At 47.9% G+C, this 17192-nt stretch overlaps 1 protein-coding gene across 4 annotated transcripts in view; it reads right to left on the reverse strand.

Moving 5' to 3' along the window:
- ANKRD26 (ankyrin repeat domain containing 26) overlaps nucleotides 1–17192 on the reverse strand; it is a 915250-nt gene that overhangs the window by 842480 nt on the left and 55578 nt on the right. For all 4 annotated transcript variants that reach the window (XM_069627947.1, XM_069627948.1, XM_069627949.1 and 1 more), the window contains exon 3: nucleotides 13376–13549. In XM_069627947.1, the coding sequence (XP_069484048.1) occupies nucleotides 13376–13549 (174 nt within the window). The remainder of the gene's footprint in view (nucleotides 1–13375; nucleotides 13550–17192) is intronic.

Consider the following 17192-nt stretch of genomic DNA (forward strand, 5'->3'; position numbering starts at 1 on the left):
GGTGCGACACTTGGGGCTTGAGCTCGCACATTCACGTAGGGTCTATGGCATTGATATCTTTATTGCGGCCCCTTGGGCGGGGGCGTGCTGGCTTCCATTGTTCCTTTTCAGGTGAGTCCATTCTCTTTATCTCTAGGTGGGGAACCATTCACCCCGGCCTCTCGCCTGTCCTCTTTGTCCCCCATAAGGATTTCCATTTCTTTCTCCTTGGTGATTGTGTAACGCTGACCTTCCCATTCAAAGCGAAGTCCAGCAGGGTATGCCCAACGGTAGCTAACTCCTTTAGCCCGCAGCTATTTTGTCACCACCCTCAGCTGCTTTCTTTTGAGGAGAGTTGCCTGCGCCAGGTCCTGGTATATTTGGATATCTGAAGTGGATGGGTTCTTTCCTCCTTGCGGCGCGCATGATGTCTTCTTTTACCTGAAATAGGTGTACCCTTGTAAGGACATCCGGGGTCAGGTTTTTGTTAAGTTGGTACGTCGAGTAGACCCTGTTTGTACGGTCTAGAACTATGTTCTTCTCTCCAGTACTTGGAATATGTTGGAATAGGTCTGTTACATATTGTTGTAGTTCAGGGTCTGTCACGGATTTTGGGACCCCTTGGATCCGAAGGTGATTCCTTCTGGACCTATTTTCGGCGTCTTCTTGCCTATTTTGAACCCGTTCCATTTGCTGTTCAAGCTCTTGCACTCTTTTAGTTAATTCTTCCTGTTCTTGCCCCCGTTCGGCCATCGTGGTTTCCACCTCATCTATCCTTCGTTCAGCTGCCATGACCCCCTTGTTGAGATCAGTTATAGATTTAGCCAAGTCCGCGACGCTTTCTTTAATGTCTTTTTTCAGTTCTTGAAGCAGTGCCAGGAGGTCAGATTTCCGGATTGGCGGGTCCGTTGTGTCAACCAGATCTTCCGTTGGGGAGAGGTGTACCTGGGCGGTGGCTTGGATCTGGCCCCGTTTTTGTGTCTCTGCCGCCTGCAACATCGTTTTGATGTCCCGCGATGCTCCTCCCTTTGATTTAGTAGCTTGTTTGGACATATTTGAGTGGGAGGAGGGGAGGGCAGGAGCCAGCCGGGCTTGCTACTAATGTGTTTATAAAATTTGCTGTATTGCTCAGGTAGTTCCTTGCGCCTCCCTACTATGGGGCTTTGTATGGGTTGCGGATCCCGCCAGTAGTTTGTCCCGCCTGCTCTTCTCCGGGAGTTTCAAATCGCTCTACTAAGTGAGTTACACTTATGGGCAGTTCGTTGAGTAAGCTCGACCTGTGTTGGGATCACCTCTGCTGCTGGGTTGCAGGGTAATCAACTCGATGGTTGTAGGGTAGCTCGCGAGAGGGCTCCCCTCAGCAGTGTGGGCAGGATATGTTGCTCTGTAGGACCCTGGCGTCTTTAATGGGTGCCAAATACTGTTATGATGCGTGTGAGCTCGCTTTATAATGTGCTCCAGCGGCGTGCAGTGTTTTAATTTGCGTTTTTTTGCTTGCCCTGCTTCTTGCTCCGGGCCTCTCCCTCCTGCACCCCGTTTCTTCCACCAGTTGCCATACGTCGAGGTCGGTCCCTCCTTCCCTCCCACGGTCGGCGAAGCTTATGCCTGGCTGGGGTTCTCTGAACTCTTTTGAAGCTGTTTGGAAAGATTTGAAAATCTCGGTCTTTTCCTAATCCAACTGCTGTTAAGCCAGGTTCAATCATTAGGTCGCTAGCTTCTTCTTTGAATCGCATTCCAACTACACCTAGTTGAAGTACTTACTAACCATTACGTTATGTTTTGTGCATTATACATTTTTATGTCGATCAAGAAAAAAAATAACCTATTTTCTCACTGTCCAATCACATCAGGAGCAACAGTAGTAATAAATAATGTAAAAGGACATGGATGCCATATATCCCTTTCTAAAGTTAAGCACAAGGAAGCTATGTCCGCATGATTTATGGGGCACCCACATGCATCTTTTTTAATTTTATAACAAGCAATCTCCATTTGCCATCCGAGGAGCGCGGTGAGTGTGTGGCCCAGAAAGCACCTTTTTGTTCAATTTTGCCCATGTGTTCGTGGGCCCGTGCCCAGGAGCAGGCCCTTGCGTCCCCTTCCTCCCCGCAGCCTCTTCCTGGCTTCCACAGCCCATTTACAGTGGACCGTGGTCAGTAGCAAGCCCCCTCCAGCGGCTTGAATTTGAAATCTTGGAGGCTCCCCTGCAGCCCGATCCCACCGTGCACCCTCTTCCTGTTTCTCCCTTCCCTCCCCCCTCCCGACCCGCCCAGATCCGCTCTCATTGGTCCACCTACACTTCATCACTGGTCCTCCCAGGGCAGCCCCTGCGGCTAAGGGCCCAAGGCCAAGGGCGGCTCCTACATTGGCGGCTCCGAGATGTGTCTGCAGGTGTCAGCAGGGGAAGCCAAGGAAGCCACCAGACACCGACAAAACTAAGTGCTGGCATGAGTGGGGGGGGGGGGGTAGAGCAATTACTCTACTCCAGAAATCTCCTGCCACTCTAACCTACCTTTCAATGGCCTGCAGTCTAATGTTAACCAGTACCATAACACCAAGAGAACCACACAGATTAGCCTGCGCCAAATCTAGGCAGAAATGTGATTATTAGCATATGCCACACTTAGATGGAATCTCTAATAGCCTCCTGTGATAGTTGTATTTAGAAGTGTACTCAATAGCCTCTCTGTGAAAAGTGAATTTAGAAGTGTGCCCAATAGCCTCTCTGTGAAAAGTGAATTTAGAAGTGTGCCCAATAGCCTCTCTGTGAAAAGTTGAACTTAGAAGTTGCATTTAGAAGTGTACCCAATAGCCCCTCTGTGAAAAGTGAATTTAGAAGTGTACCCAATAGCCTCTCTGTGAAAAGTTGAACTTAGAAGTGCATTTAGAAGTTGCATTTAGAAGTGCACCCAATAGCCTCTCTGTGAAAAGATGAATTTAGAAGTGTGCCCAATAGCCTCTATGTGAAAAGTTGAATTTTGAAGTACATTTAGAAGTTGCATTTAGAAGTGTGCCCAATAGCCCCTCTGTGAAAAGTGAATTTAGAAGTGTACCCAATAGCCTGTATGTGAAAAGTGAATTTAGAAGTGTACCCAATAGCCTCTCTGTGAAAAACGAATTTAGAAGTGTACCCAATAGCCTCTCTGCGAAAAGTTGAATTTAGAAGTTGCATTTAGAAGTGCATTAGAAGTTGCATTTAGAAGTGTGCCCAATAGTCTCTCTGTGGAAAGTTGAATTTAGAAGTGCATTTAGAATTTGCATTTAGAAGTACTTTTAGAAAGATGAATTTAGAAGTGCGCCCAATAGCCTCTCTGTGATTCTAGAAGTGTGCATTTAGAAGCTGAATTTAGAAATGTGCACAATAGCCTCCCTGTGATTCTAGAAATGTGCCCAACAGCCCCGCTGAATTTAGAAGTGTGCCCAGTAGCTGCTCTGTGAATTTAGAAGTGTGCCCAATAGCCTCCCTGTGAAAAGCTGAATTTGAAGTACATTTAAAAAGTTGAATTTAGAAGTGCGCCCAATAGCCTCTCTGTGAATTTAGAAGTGTGGCCAATAGCCTCTCTGTGAATTAAGAAGTATGCCCAATAGCCTCTCTGTGAAAAGTTGAATTTTGAAGTACATTTAAAAAGTTGAATTTAGAAGTGCGCCCAATAGCCTCTCTGTGATTCTAGAAATGTGCCCAACAGCCCCGCTGAATTTAGAAGTGCGCCCAGTAGCCGCTCTGTGAATTTAGAAGTGTGCCCAATAGCCTCTCTGTGAAAAGTTGAATATAGAAGTGTGCCCAATAGCCTCCCTGCGAATAACCTCTCTGTGAATTTAGAAGTCTCTGATAGGGCATGTAACCCATCATATCTCACCAACACGCTTACTCTCTCTTTACATCACCACTCAACTAGAACACAGAGATACTAGGACACCATTCGGTATAACTGTTCTCATATCAACATTCGCCGCTCACTCCACATCATTCTAAGTAATCACTGCTGGTTACACACCCCCCAGCGAAGCGTTCTCCTCAGGCCTAACGCAGCCACATCCGATCTGGATAAATCCTGCCAGAACGAACACATACTCCTGACCTCTCATCCACCACACCTACCGCTAGAAAGCAGCTATTAACACTGTCACCGCACGAGCTGTACACTTACCCGGTGCTCACACGCACCTTTTGTCTCTCTCTACTCTCTCTACTGATATGAACTTCGGTTCCCAAGGGCGTTCAACCTACCAGCGCCTTCAGACCATACCAATGGTATATAAGGCGCTATATAAATGCAAAATAACATAACATACCACTTCTGCAAAGAGCAACAAATGTAAACAATATATGTTTGCTGACTCACAAAAAGATTGGAAAAGCACAAAAATGAAAAACACATTTTGTGCAATGCACTGTTTTTTTTACAATATCCTCAAACATAATGAAACTTGCTGCAAACAAGTGTTCTATTGAATCACCTCAATAAACACATTAAGTGGGAGGGAGCCACATATTTCAGACAGGTCATTTGAAACAATTTCACCCCTGAAATCATTCAATTTAACACTCTCCAGACTTCCAGTGTCTGGATGTTTTGTCATGTTCTAAACAATAGCAAGTGCATTGAAGAGAATTATTTTCTCCTTTACTGCTTTTGAAATCCTTTTTGGTATCACATAATGGTTTTGGCTAATGGGCACTGCTAGGCGATATTTGATATAGCCAATAAGTAACAAATGAGTGGATGGCATTCACAAATGGATGAATCTAAGTCAATGATTTGACCATTTCTCCAAACCTGCCCAAACTCATGTTGTGTAGGCATTTGTGGCCCTCATCACAACATGCCATTTGGACATTCATCCTGTTCTTTGGATTTAGCTGGTCAACGACAGAGAAAGCTAAACAAAGGGGAAATCCAGCAACATAGTGATGTACCAGGTGTCTCATTAACTTTGATTGCAAGTGTTACAGGTAAACTTGCTGGCGAATAAATCTGCGTTTTTATTACTTCTCTGCAGATGGTTAACTTTGTTGCTCTTCCTAATGCAACTCCATGCACAGCACATGCCGACATCGCTTGGGATATCGGAGGAAGCACACCCTATAGCTACTATTTGCTCCCTCTCCCTTACAGTGTTATAGCTCGTCATTACCATTTGCATTTTGTAGGATTTTTAGAGTGCAACAATCACCACTTAGGAGGGCTCTTGGCATGGATGATCCAAAATGGCAAGCAGTGTCCAGTGGAGTCAGTTTTGTCTGAAAGAGGCAAGATTTCAAGGCTCAGTAGAAGAATGGAGTTACCTACACACTCTCCCTACCCATACCAGCTCTTCTGCCACCATTGAGGTCCAACTTGTAAAGTGCCCCTTAGTACAAAATCAAAAGGTGATGGCTGGAAGGTTTAGAATTAATCTTAACCACAGGAAGAGCTCTGGGCGACCCTCCAGACCATCGCTTTTCAGCCTGCCAAGCCACTACAGAAGGGGAAAACCCATATGCAAATCAGACTTGGTCCCATCCCAAAAGGGGCAGTCCTGCCAGAAATGCTAGGTCACATGCCTATTGCAGAAGACCACAAGTATCCCCAGACATGTTTTGGCCTCATCTGGCATCATCAGTGAGAAGTAGCTTGGGACTCAAACCCCAGCAGGCTCGGGCCCATGTCTGGGCATACCCGTCCCAATTGGGGTGACATAAGCAAAACCAAAAGGTGATGGCTGGAAGGTTAACAAATTATCTTAACCACACTTTTTTTTTTTTTATTGTCTTTATATTTTCGATAAACAACAATTGAGCAACATAACTTCAACATCCCCCCCTCAACTGACCCCCCTCCCTCCCTGGGGACACGTGTGCTTTAGTACAGGGATTACATTATGCATTAAAGATCTGAGATCTTGATGTTGTGTGGGCACCACTGTTCCATATAGTCTGATTGGAGGTACTCCAGGACTCCGCCCCATTCCTTTGCAAACCTGTCTCTCGTTCCCTGGATTGTGTGTGTGATTTTTTCCATTGCCATCTGGGCCCAAACTCTTTGGAGCCATGCGAAAATCAGCGGGGTGTCTTTTTTTTCCCCCAACTATGGGCAATTGTTGTCCATGCCGCTCTAAGGAGACCCATCAGACTTCTCCATTGTGATTTATTATATCTTCTTGCCATGTCATCTCTTATTCCACACACCCAGACACCCTCTCCTAATTGTCCCACATCTGGAAATATTTTGCCCATTTCTCACTTAACTTCTTCCCAGAAAGGCCTTATTCCTTTGCAAGTCCACCAGATGTGTTTCCAGGTTCCCACCTCTCCGCATTCCCTCCAGCATAAGCTTGATGTTTTTGGGAACATAGTGTGGAGTCTCTCTGGGGTGTAGTGCCACTGTGTAACTATTTTTATCCACATTTTTCTTGTTTGAGCAGATCTGGTCATTTTTGGAATTAGAGTCCAGAGATCCTCCCATTGTTTCCTTGTTGGTTCCCACCCCAGAGTGATGTTCCATTTAATCATATATGACCACTTAATTTCTTCATCCTGTGTATTCATAAAGGAATATAAAGTAGAAACCCATTTCTTTGCCCCTGAGCTCGTCGTAACATATTTCTCAAATGGGGTGAGAGTTCTCGTTGCTGCCTTCGTTATGTCCGGGGATCTCAACCAATGTTTGAGTTGTTCGTGTCTGTATTTCTCCCGAGTGGAGCGTGCTGCGAGTGGGAGGCAGGATTCATATGACCTAATTTCATTGTTGATGAACATTTCCCCAATTTTCGTTATTCCTTCCTCCTCCCAACAATCGTATGCCCCCTGCTCCATGAGGGAACTGTGGGGTTCTACAAATGGGGGTGAATGGGCCTAGCGTGGTGGTCATTATGCCTCTTCGAGTTTGCATGTCCCACGCCTCCATCGTTGTTTTCATTATTTCGCTTATCCCTATGTTGGGGTGTCTGTGCTGTTTCTGTTTCCAGAGTAGTTCCACTAATGGGGTTCTTGCCACTGCTCTGTCCTGTGCTGCCAAAATCTGTTGAGGATCATCGCCTAGCCACTCCCGTAGTACCTTTAACTGTGCCGCTTGATAGTATTTTTGGAAGTGAGGGAGCGCCAGGCCCCCCTCCCTGGTTGGTGAGGACATGACCGCTCTAGCCAGTCTTGGCGTTTTCCCCTTCCACACAAAGGCTGAGATTACCCGGGACAGTGTTTTAAAGAATAATCTGGGTACCCCTACCGGGAGGGCCTGGAAATAATAGAGACGTTTTGGTAGGATGGTCATCTTTACCGCTTGGATCCTGCCCCACCACGATATCAGCAAAGGGTTCCATCTCTCCATATCCCTACGAATGCTCATGAGGAGCTGCGGGAAGTTTTTACCATAAAGCTGTTCCACCCTGTGTATAAGTGTAATTCCCAGATATTTGATGCCATCCTCTGCTATCTTGAGATTTAGTGCCTTAGCTTCTCTGACAATCTCCCCCCTGTCTCCCGCCAAAATTAGAATTTCCGATTTATTACTATTAATTTTTAAGCCTGAGATGGTCCCAAATACTTCTAGCTCCCCCACAGCTGCCGCCAATGTTCGGCCCGATTCTTCTAATGCAAGCAGCATATCATCTGCATATGCGGATACCTTGTGTTGTATGCCTGCCATGTCTATCCCTTTAATATGTGTAGCTTCTCTTAATTTCAGAAGTAGGGGTTCTAGAAAGATAGCGTATAACAACGGGGAGAGCGGGCATCCCTGCTTTGTTCCACGGGCTGTGTGTACCGTTTCCGTTACCTCCCCATTAACGGCCACTCTGCAAGTTGGGGCGATATAGTTCGCTCTTATTCTTGCAATGAAGTTCTCCCCAAATCCCATGGAGTGGAGTGCCTTAAAGAGCAAGGACCACTCCACCCGATCAAAGGCTTTTTCCGCATCTACTGCGAGTAGAATAGCCGGGGTCTGCTTTATACCAATTTTTTCAACCAAATGAATTATCCTTCTCAGATTGTCGTGAGTTTGTCTTCCTGGGATAAAGCCCGACTGGTCCAGATGTATTAGCTTCGGGAGTAGAGGGGAGAGCCTGGTGGCTAAAGTTTTCGTGTACATTTTTGCATCAATGTTTATAAGGGAGATAGGTCTATATGAAGCCGGATATATAGGGTCCTTCCCTGGTTTGTGAAATACTAGGACCTTCGCCTCGTTCATTGTGGGGGTCACTGTGCCACTATCTTTAAATGAGTTTAGGAGCTTGGTCAGGACTGGAATCAGAAGATCCGCATATTTTTTATAAAAGGGGGCCGTGAAGCCATCCGGGCCTGGGGCTTTATTCATTGGGAGGTTATTTATTGCTTTTTTGACTTCCTCTTCTTTAATTGGGTCCTCCAAGGTCTGCCTGTCTGCTTCTGAGATTTGTGGGAAGGTGAGGGATTTCAGATATGTGTCCTGTGCGTCTGCCTGTGGGTGGTCAGTGGAATAGAGATCCTGATAGTATTCTCTGAACACTTCCTCTATGTCTTGTGTGCGCATGTGAAGTTCCCCTGTCGTGGCTGTGATGCATTTGATCGTGGTGTCTTTCTGTTTTTCGTGGAGTTGTCTCGCTAGCAACCTATCTGCTTTGTTTGCTTTTATGTAGTACCTTTGTCTTAGGTAAAGTAGGCTCCTTTACGCACCTTTTGTGCGTAGCACCTCAAGTTGACCTTGGGTATGTCTAAGCGTCTTCTTCAGGTCTCTAGAGGGCTGTGCCACGATTTTCCCTTGTAGTTCTGTTATTGATCTTTCCAGTTCCTTTTCCCACATAGCCCTCTGCTTCTCCTTTGTGAATTTCAGTGCCATTATCTTCCCGCGAATCAGCGCTTTAAATGCCTCCCAGACCGTGCTCATAGAGACCTCCCCCGTGTCATTCTGAGTGAAGTATTCTTCAATCATTTCCCTTATGGATTCCCCCGTAACCGGATCCCGGATAATGTCCTCCGGTAACCTCCATTTCCACAGCCCTTGAGGTTTCCCCGGGAGTTTCACCTCAAGCCACAGGGGTGCATGGTCTGAAAGTGCAATTGCCCCCTTTTCCAGCCCCTGGATCTTGCCCATAAGCCCAACTGAAACCCAAAAATAGTCAATTCTTGACATAGTGTTATGTACATGTGAAAAGAATGTAAACCCTCTTTGCTCCCCCTTCAATTCCCTCCACACATCATTCAGGGCAAGTTGGTCCAGCTGTTTGAGGCGTTTCGACGGTGCCCCGTGACCGTGTGCACAACCCGTGCTCCTGTCCAGTTGTGGGTCCCATGCCATATTCAGGTCGCCCCCCAGGATCACCTCCCCCCTTGCGAAGGATTCAAGTTTTCCCAGAGTGTCTCTCAGAAAACCATCCTGTCCCACATTGGGCACGTATACTGACGCGAGAGTGAGCCGCTGCCCCTCCAATACCACATTAGCAAACACAAACCTTCCCTCCTTATCTACCATGGTGTCCTCCAGTTTAGCGTCACTTCCATCCCTCCCTGCTATAAGGACCCCCGATCTTTTTTCAGTCGCGTTGGCCTGGGCCCAAATTTTATATCCCCTTATACGGATTTTCTGTTTGTCTTTGTTCTTATGTGGGTTTCCTGTAGGAGCAGGAGGTCCGCCCCTTCCCTTTTGAGAATTTTCTCCAACTTTACCCTTTTCGTGGGGTGGTTCATCCCCCTTATGTTATAAGTTACTATGCGGATTTTCCCCATTCAGTAAGGCATATGTTCATTATGCTTGGCGTCCCTATCTTTGCCACTATGCTGATTTTGTGTCCCCCTTCTCCTTGTCCCTTTCCCCTGAACTCCCCCCCCCCCAACAATTAACCATAAACCAAACAAGATGCCCCCGAGCAGGGCGAGGTTCCCTAGTGTAGCGAGGGCGTTGCGCCCAGTGCTCCCTGCCCTTCATCCTCTCGGGGGAAATTTTTGTGGGGGATCCTAAACCCCACATTAACGATTGTTCTTACCGGATTCCAAGCATGGTGGCCCGTCCCGGGTCGCCGACTCTGCCTCTTATGTAGCGGTCCTTATTCTCACCTTCCCCCCTCGCTGTTGTCTTCCGTGGGTGCCTCGTGGGGGTCCCCGGCATACCTCTTCTCTGTCTCCGATCACAACATTTTCCTAAGGCCTTCTCTTCCCGTGTTTGGCCTTTTTTGTTTGATCGTTTCCCATCCTTTAGGTCTTCTCCTTTGCTCCCCAATAGACCTTGCTTGTTCCGCTTCCTCCCCCTCGTCCCCATTATGTTGAAGCCCTCTTCCTAGGAGGTTACTCTTCGCTGTTCCCCTCCCAAGTGAAGATCAGCCCAAATGGGAAGGTCCACTTGTATCGGATTTCCTTTGCCACCAGAGCCTTGACGAGTGGGGCCATCACTCTTCTTTTTTGCAGTGTGATCTGGGCCAGGTCCTGGTATAGTAGAATTTCTTGTCCATTCATCCTGATGTGATCGATTTCTCTGGACTTCCTCAGTATCTGCTCTTTTTGTGGGTATGAGGATAGTGCCACCAAGACGTCTCGTGGTCTTTCCCCCGGTGCTCCGGTTCTTTTTGGTCCTACCCTGTGGACCCTGTCCACTCCGATTATGTCTGTATCCGGGGCATCCAGAATGTCTCTAAACACCTCCGTCACCGCATTCTTTAGATCTTTGTCCAGCACTGATTCTGCCATATTTTTGATGCGGATGTTGGATCGCCTGGAGCGGTTCTCCAAGTCCTCGCATTGTATCTCCAGGTTATGGGTAAGTCTCACCAGGTGTTCCTGAGTTTCGCTTGCCTGCTGCGTTTCCTCTTCCACTCCCTGGACCGTTCTCTCCAATATGTCTGTTCTCTCCTCCAATTTCGCCACATCCACCCTGAGGTCCTGAACCGCCCGTTTCATGTCGTTTTTCATCGTCGTGAATTGTTCCTGAACTGTCGACATGAATTTTTCTTGCAGATCCTGGAACCATGCTTGCACGTCATCCTTTGAAGGTGGGTGGTGTGGGTTCGTCTGCGACATGGCTTCGCCTTGTTGATTGTCCTGCGGCTTCCCTTTAGCTTGTGGCGTAGAGTCCGTTGACAATAATTGTAATATGTTAGCTTCTTGCCTTGCGGACTGTGGGGTCTGTTGGGAGGCAATGTTCTTGTATTTTGCCCTTGACATGTTCCGTTAGCTTGCCTGGGCAAGCGTGGGCTCCTGAGTTGCCCCTGCAAACTGTAATATGTTCCCTCGGAGGCCCTCACTCTGCTGTGCTGCAGGTGATTCTCGATCTCTCCCGCCGGTGGAATTAGCGTCTGGTGGGGCCTGCTTAGAGAGGCCTTACCCTTATGTGTGTTACTCCCTTCGTTCCTGTCGCGACAGCCAAGGGGTTCCTTGCAGGACTCACAGATTTGGTTGGGTCTCTCTCCTCCCTGTTGTTGTGTCCCCCCCAGTCTCTAGGCCTTATCCGCTTTAGCACCTTTCTTACTGCCGACGGGTTCGTTCCTCCAGGCCCCTCCGCGGGCCACCAATTCTGCACCCCTTCTTGTGAGTCGGTTGCTGTTCCGTATGTGTGCTGTGGGGTTCAGAGGGAGACCTCAGACCCCAAGGTCTACCTCCCCCCCAAGGACTCTCTCCAACCGGCGCACACCTCTCAGGCCTCTGGGGTGGGCCTCCACCTTCTTTCAGCGCTGTGTGCGCGCTGTCCCCGGTGGCTGCGTATGTGTCTGCTGCTCCACACTCTTTGGGCGCCGTATCCCTTATGCCGCCTCACGTATTGTTAGCGGGCCCGCGCTCCGAGTGTCCGGTGCCGGGTGTCTTCTATGGGGAGATATTGTTGCCCTATGCTCTTCTGCGGGTTACCGGCTCGGCGCCCCTTGCTTTGCGAGGCTGTTGATCTCCGGCTGGCACCGAGGAGTTGCCGGGCCTCATTCCCTCAGCCGCTGCGTTCGCCTTCAGGGAAGTTCCCCACCAGCATTCCCTTCTCCGGCCTCCTCTGCGCCCGCACCAAGCGGGAGGCTCCCGTCTTCCCTCAGCGCCGAGTGCGCACTTCCCCCGCTGGATGTGGATGCCTCCACATATGCCGCTTGCGTGCCCGGTACCTGGTGGCTCCCCCGGGATTGGGGGAGGGGCCTATGCGCCCGCTCCACGGTCCTCTGCAGCCGCCTCGTTCTGTTTCTGTCCCCGGTGGGAGAGAGCCCCGGCGACCCGCCTGGGGGAGGGTGCCCGTCCCTGCCGCAGCGCCTCCTCCTCCTCGCTTGCGTGTGCAGCGAGGCCACGGCTCGTCACCAATGCTGCTGCCGGCTCGGCTGGCGTGGTTTCTCGATGGGGATGGGCGGTCGCCGCCGGTTCCCCGGCTTCCCCTGCTCCGTTCCGGACCAGTTTTCGAATCAGGGGCTTCAGGGGCTGAGGGGGAGGTGATCCGCTCGGTGGATTTTCACGTTCCGCTGCTTTTAAGTGCTTATTTTGGCGGCCCGGGGAGAGCGCGGTTTAGACGCGGATCAGCACCCCGGCGGCCATCTTGGAATCCTTAACCACACTTTTTTAAAGCATGTTTTTTCTCCATTCACTGCCTCTTTTTTGTGTATAGCTAATGTGCTCAATTGTATTATGTATACAGTGCTTGTTGTGTATTTCTTTTATGCAGAAATGTAAATTTATATTCTTTTGAGTATATTGTATTGTTGTTGGTCAGGGTGTGGGCTTCTATGCAGGGTCTATAGTGTATGAATATTGTTCTGCACTTTATTATGGGTGTGTTATTCTGAATGTATGGTTTAGATCATAGCTGGGCTTCCATTAAGTGTCTGTTGAGTATAACTATTGTTCGGAAATATATTCTGTGCATGTTGTTCAGAGTTTATTGCCTTGAGTTAGTGAGGTGTGTGCATGCGAGTGTCTCTATATGCACAGTATATTTTTCATTTTGTGGTGTATTTCCTGCCCACTGAAAATTGGGTGAGGTGGATCATCAGTACATTTCGCAGAATATTTTTTTATTTTGTTTTCTCCCTCTGCCCTAAAGTGCATTTATGGAGATTACGATCATTTTATGCTCTTTAGTGACAATCTCGAGTTTGGTTCGTCCAATTTTCAGGATAAAGGCTTTCTGTGTGCCAAAAATCTCAAGCACTAAAGTGTACCAATTACAACAATGTGACCTGAAAGCATGATTCTTGAGGCTCTATTGAAGTCACAATGAAAGATAAATGTTTGTTTCAGCAATGATTTTCAGGCATGAAAAAGTTTGTCAAACTTAGCCAAATTTGGGATAAGTGTTTGGATCTTGGTTGGTTCAGTTGTGTGTCAAAATTTGAGAACTTTCACATTTATATTCACGGATATTCACACAGACACACCGTTAACTGTAAATACTATTGTATGTGAGCAACAAATGTAATAACGGTTGACATCATCATTGTCTAAAGATATATCATTTTTGCATAAAAAGATTGACATTAACCACAAGCCTACCTTATTTTTGGCCTCTACATCTGCTCCGTGCTCTAGTAGCTCCGTGGCCAGCGCGACAGCTGGGATGAGGGCAGACAGATGGAGAGCGGTGTTGCCGTTGATGTCCTCAAGGTTTGTATCTGCATTATGTTCCAGCAGTATAGTTGCACAACGCTCTTGCTGGCACTGAACAGCCTGTAAGTAGCACATGGAATACAAAGGATTACACGTTTCTTTTGATTCTTGCCTTTGTATGCTTAAAAATTACTGAAACAATTTCAACACTAGACCCTGGCACTCCCCAAGCTTATAAAAGCTGCTATTTTTACAGTTTTTACATCAACGTTGAGCACTTATCAGAATTGTGATAGCAATCAATCAATAAAATGTTTATTTTGGACATAGAAATCCATAAAATAATGAAATAAAAAAAATCATAGCTTTGTCTCAATAACATGTAGAATTAGACCCAATACATATACATTAACCTACAATAATATCTGATGAGTTAGTGATTAAGACGACAATCAGCGTTTTCTAACATGCAACGCCTGTCTAAGATATGATAGATAAGGAACAAGTTACTTACCTATAACTGTTGTTCTCCAGCATGGGTCTGGCATGGATTCACATGCTCATGAATATTCCCCGTCGTCAGGCTGGGAATCCTCGGTAAAGAAAAGAATCAGTTTCAGTTTCGTTTCTGAACTGTCTTTCTACTAATAACTGCCCCAGCCAATGACTGCCCTCTGCCTAAGCCCCTCCTCGGGCAGCCATCTTCAGATTTGGCAGCACATAAAATTGCGGTAGGACCAAGAGAAGAGCCGCAGAGGGGTAGGCGGGAGGGTTCACATGTGAATCCATGCCAGACCCATGCTGGAGAACAACAGTTACAGGTAAGTAACTTGTTCCTTCTCCAGCATGGGGTCTGGCATGGATTCACATGCTCATGAATACAAGAATACATAGCAGTACACACATGCACAACCACGGGAGGTGGCAAGGCTCAACATTAAGCATTTCAACAACTCAACATTAAGCATCTCTTACCTCCTCACCAGGCTCACCTTCAAGCGAACCGGTTGCACAGCACTGCCTGGCCGGCTCTGGACTCCTCCCTGGAATCCCGGTCGACGCAGTAGAATCTCGTGAAGGTGCGTGTCGACCTCCATGTAGCAGCCCTGCAGATGTACATCAGAGGCACACCACACAGGAACGCCGTGGTAGCAGCAATCGCTCTGGTTGAATGGGCTCTCGGACGGCCGGGCAACGGTCAGTTTGCCAACCGGTGACAGTGCATGATGCAGCCGGAGAGCCATCTGGAAATGGAAGCCTTGGAGAGGACCTTCCTTGGTTCACAGGTCCAAAGTTCACAAACACCTGTGATGTCTTCCGAAGACTCTTCGTGCGGTCCACGAAGAACTTCAGCGCTCTAGCCACATCCAGCGAGTGCAAAGTCCTCTCAGCCGGCGACGAAAAGAAAACAGGTAACACCAAGGGCTCGTTGAGATGGAAGTCCGGCGGCACCTTGGGCATGAAGGAGGGGTGCATCTTCAGCACTACCCTCGTCTCGTGGAATGTCAGGTATGGAGGCTTCCAGGAGAGGGCCTGGATCTCTCCAACTCGTCGTGCAGAGGTGATGGCCACAAGAAACGCTGTCTTCCACGATAGGAACTACAGCGGTGCCAAGTGCAAGGGCTCGAATGGGGGACCCATGAGCCTGGTCAGCACCACGTTGAGCTCCCACGCCGGGGCCGGAGCCTTCACCGGCGGGAACGAGCGGAACAGTCCTTTCATGAACTCCTTCACCAGGCGGTGAGACCACAGCGACGACCGCCATGGAGTTCTGGTGTAGCGGGAGATAGCCGCCAGGTGGATCTTGATGGAGGCATGTGCCAGCCCCGCCTTGGCCAGCGACAGCAAGTAACACAGCACTTGAGGGCCCGTAATCCGTAGAGGGTTGATCTTCTGTGCACGACACTGGACAGAAAACCTCTTCCACTTATGTCCATAGCACTTAAGAGTCGAGAACGCCCTGGCCTTTGCAAGTACCTCCTTGCAGTCCGCCGGGATATCGTAGCCTCCGAACTCTAGTGCTGCAAGAGCCAGGCCTGCAGGTTCAGCGATCCCGGGTCTTGATGTAGGATGGAGCCATCTTCCCTGGAGAGAAGATCCGCATCCGTCGGCAGTTTGACAGGGGGAGTGATGAGGGGGGGGTGCGGCTGACAAGTCCAGAAGGTTCGGGAACCATAACTGCCTCGGCCAACCCGGTGCGACGAGGATCATCCTGCACCGGGACCGTCTGAGTTGACTGACGAGTCACAGAAGCAACGGCGGGAACGTGTACAGGAACAGGCCGTCCCAGGGGAAGGAGAATGCATCGCCCATGCTCCCCGGCTGGGGAAACCTGCTGGCAAACCTCCGGCACTTGGTGTTCGCCGCCGTCGCGAACAGGTCGATCTGGGGACTGCCCCATTGTCGGAATAGGAGATCCACTATCCACTTGATCCTACTGAAGCTCCCACTTGCGGCAAGAGCGCAGCTCCCTGCTGAGTGAGTCGGCAACAGTGTCGGCTGCAAGCAGGCATTGGCTGCAAGCGGGCATTGCCGTCTGACTTCGAATAAACCATACTTATGATAAACTGTGTTACTATTTGATGAACTCACGGGATTGCTTAACTGTGTTACTAGTGGACGATATCATGATACTTATTACTGACAATAGATAGCTTGCCGGCCAAGCGCAACTCGCAAAACCAATACAGATAAACTAGACAGTAGGGGTTGCCAATCAGTAGCCCTAACTTGGGGATACGGACACTTGCGTTAGGGAGGAGACCCCACAGGAGATGAGAGGGACAGGGATCACTTCCCAGATCCCTTCTCAGATGGTGCCTTGGATTGAACCATCTACCTATCTATATATTTGTTTGTTATTATTTATAATGCGCATCATACCCGGGAGTAACAGGGCGCAGCAGTTAAAAGTATATGCAAAGCTTCGTTACACAAAAATGTATATAATTTACGTAAAGACAATTAAAGGAGGGTATATACAAAAGGTGCTTATTTACAGGCGTAGCATAAAAGAACAGTATATACAGATAATACAGGCAATTTTCAGAAAGCAATATATACAGAATAAAATTGGGTGAGCGGAGATATGTACAGGGATACGAGCAGAGAAAGTGATGTAGTGGATACCTTAGAGGTAGCCGGTCAGTCCTAGTTGTTTCCTGAGCAGGGGTTATAATTACTGGTCATTGGATTTCAGCCACATAATGATGTTGGATCTGAAGTTTCGGTATGATTGGTCGGTTCTCAAAGTGGGAGGCAGGGAGTTCCATAATTTGGCAGCTTTCACATGGAAGCTATATGAAGGCTATCTGTAACAAATATCCATAGAAACATTTGCACAAAAGAAGATGGGAAAAACAAAAGAATACGAAAAGGAGGCTATAAAAAAAACATACCTCACTGTCCCATTGGGGATATGATCACAATAATAGGATCTATAATTTCTTGGGGTCAGGTTTTGACTGGTCACCTAAGCAAGTCAGAGGTCTGCCTAGAAGCACAGTCACTATAAATACTGCCGTACACATTTCACCCTTCTACTGCCTGAACCATGAATGGTTAAAAGACACTGAATGTTAAGTCAACAAGTGCAACATCTTTCAGAGAAAGCATGCTTCATTTTATGAAAGGAAATATAATTTACCCAGACTTGAAAATAAACCCTAGTTTTTATGAAATAAATCTATGGTAGCATTAGAGCAGTTGTGTTAGGAGAACCATAACAATGATGGAAGCATTGAGTGTTATCAACGAGTGCATT

Source organism: Ambystoma mexicanum, chromosome 12 (assembly GCF_040938575.1).
Source record: "Ambystoma mexicanum isolate Mex_15411 chromosome 12, UKY_AmexF1_1, whole genome shotgun sequence".
Classification (NCBI taxonomy): domain Eukaryota; kingdom Metazoa; phylum Chordata; class Amphibia; order Caudata; family Ambystomatidae; genus Ambystoma; species Ambystoma mexicanum.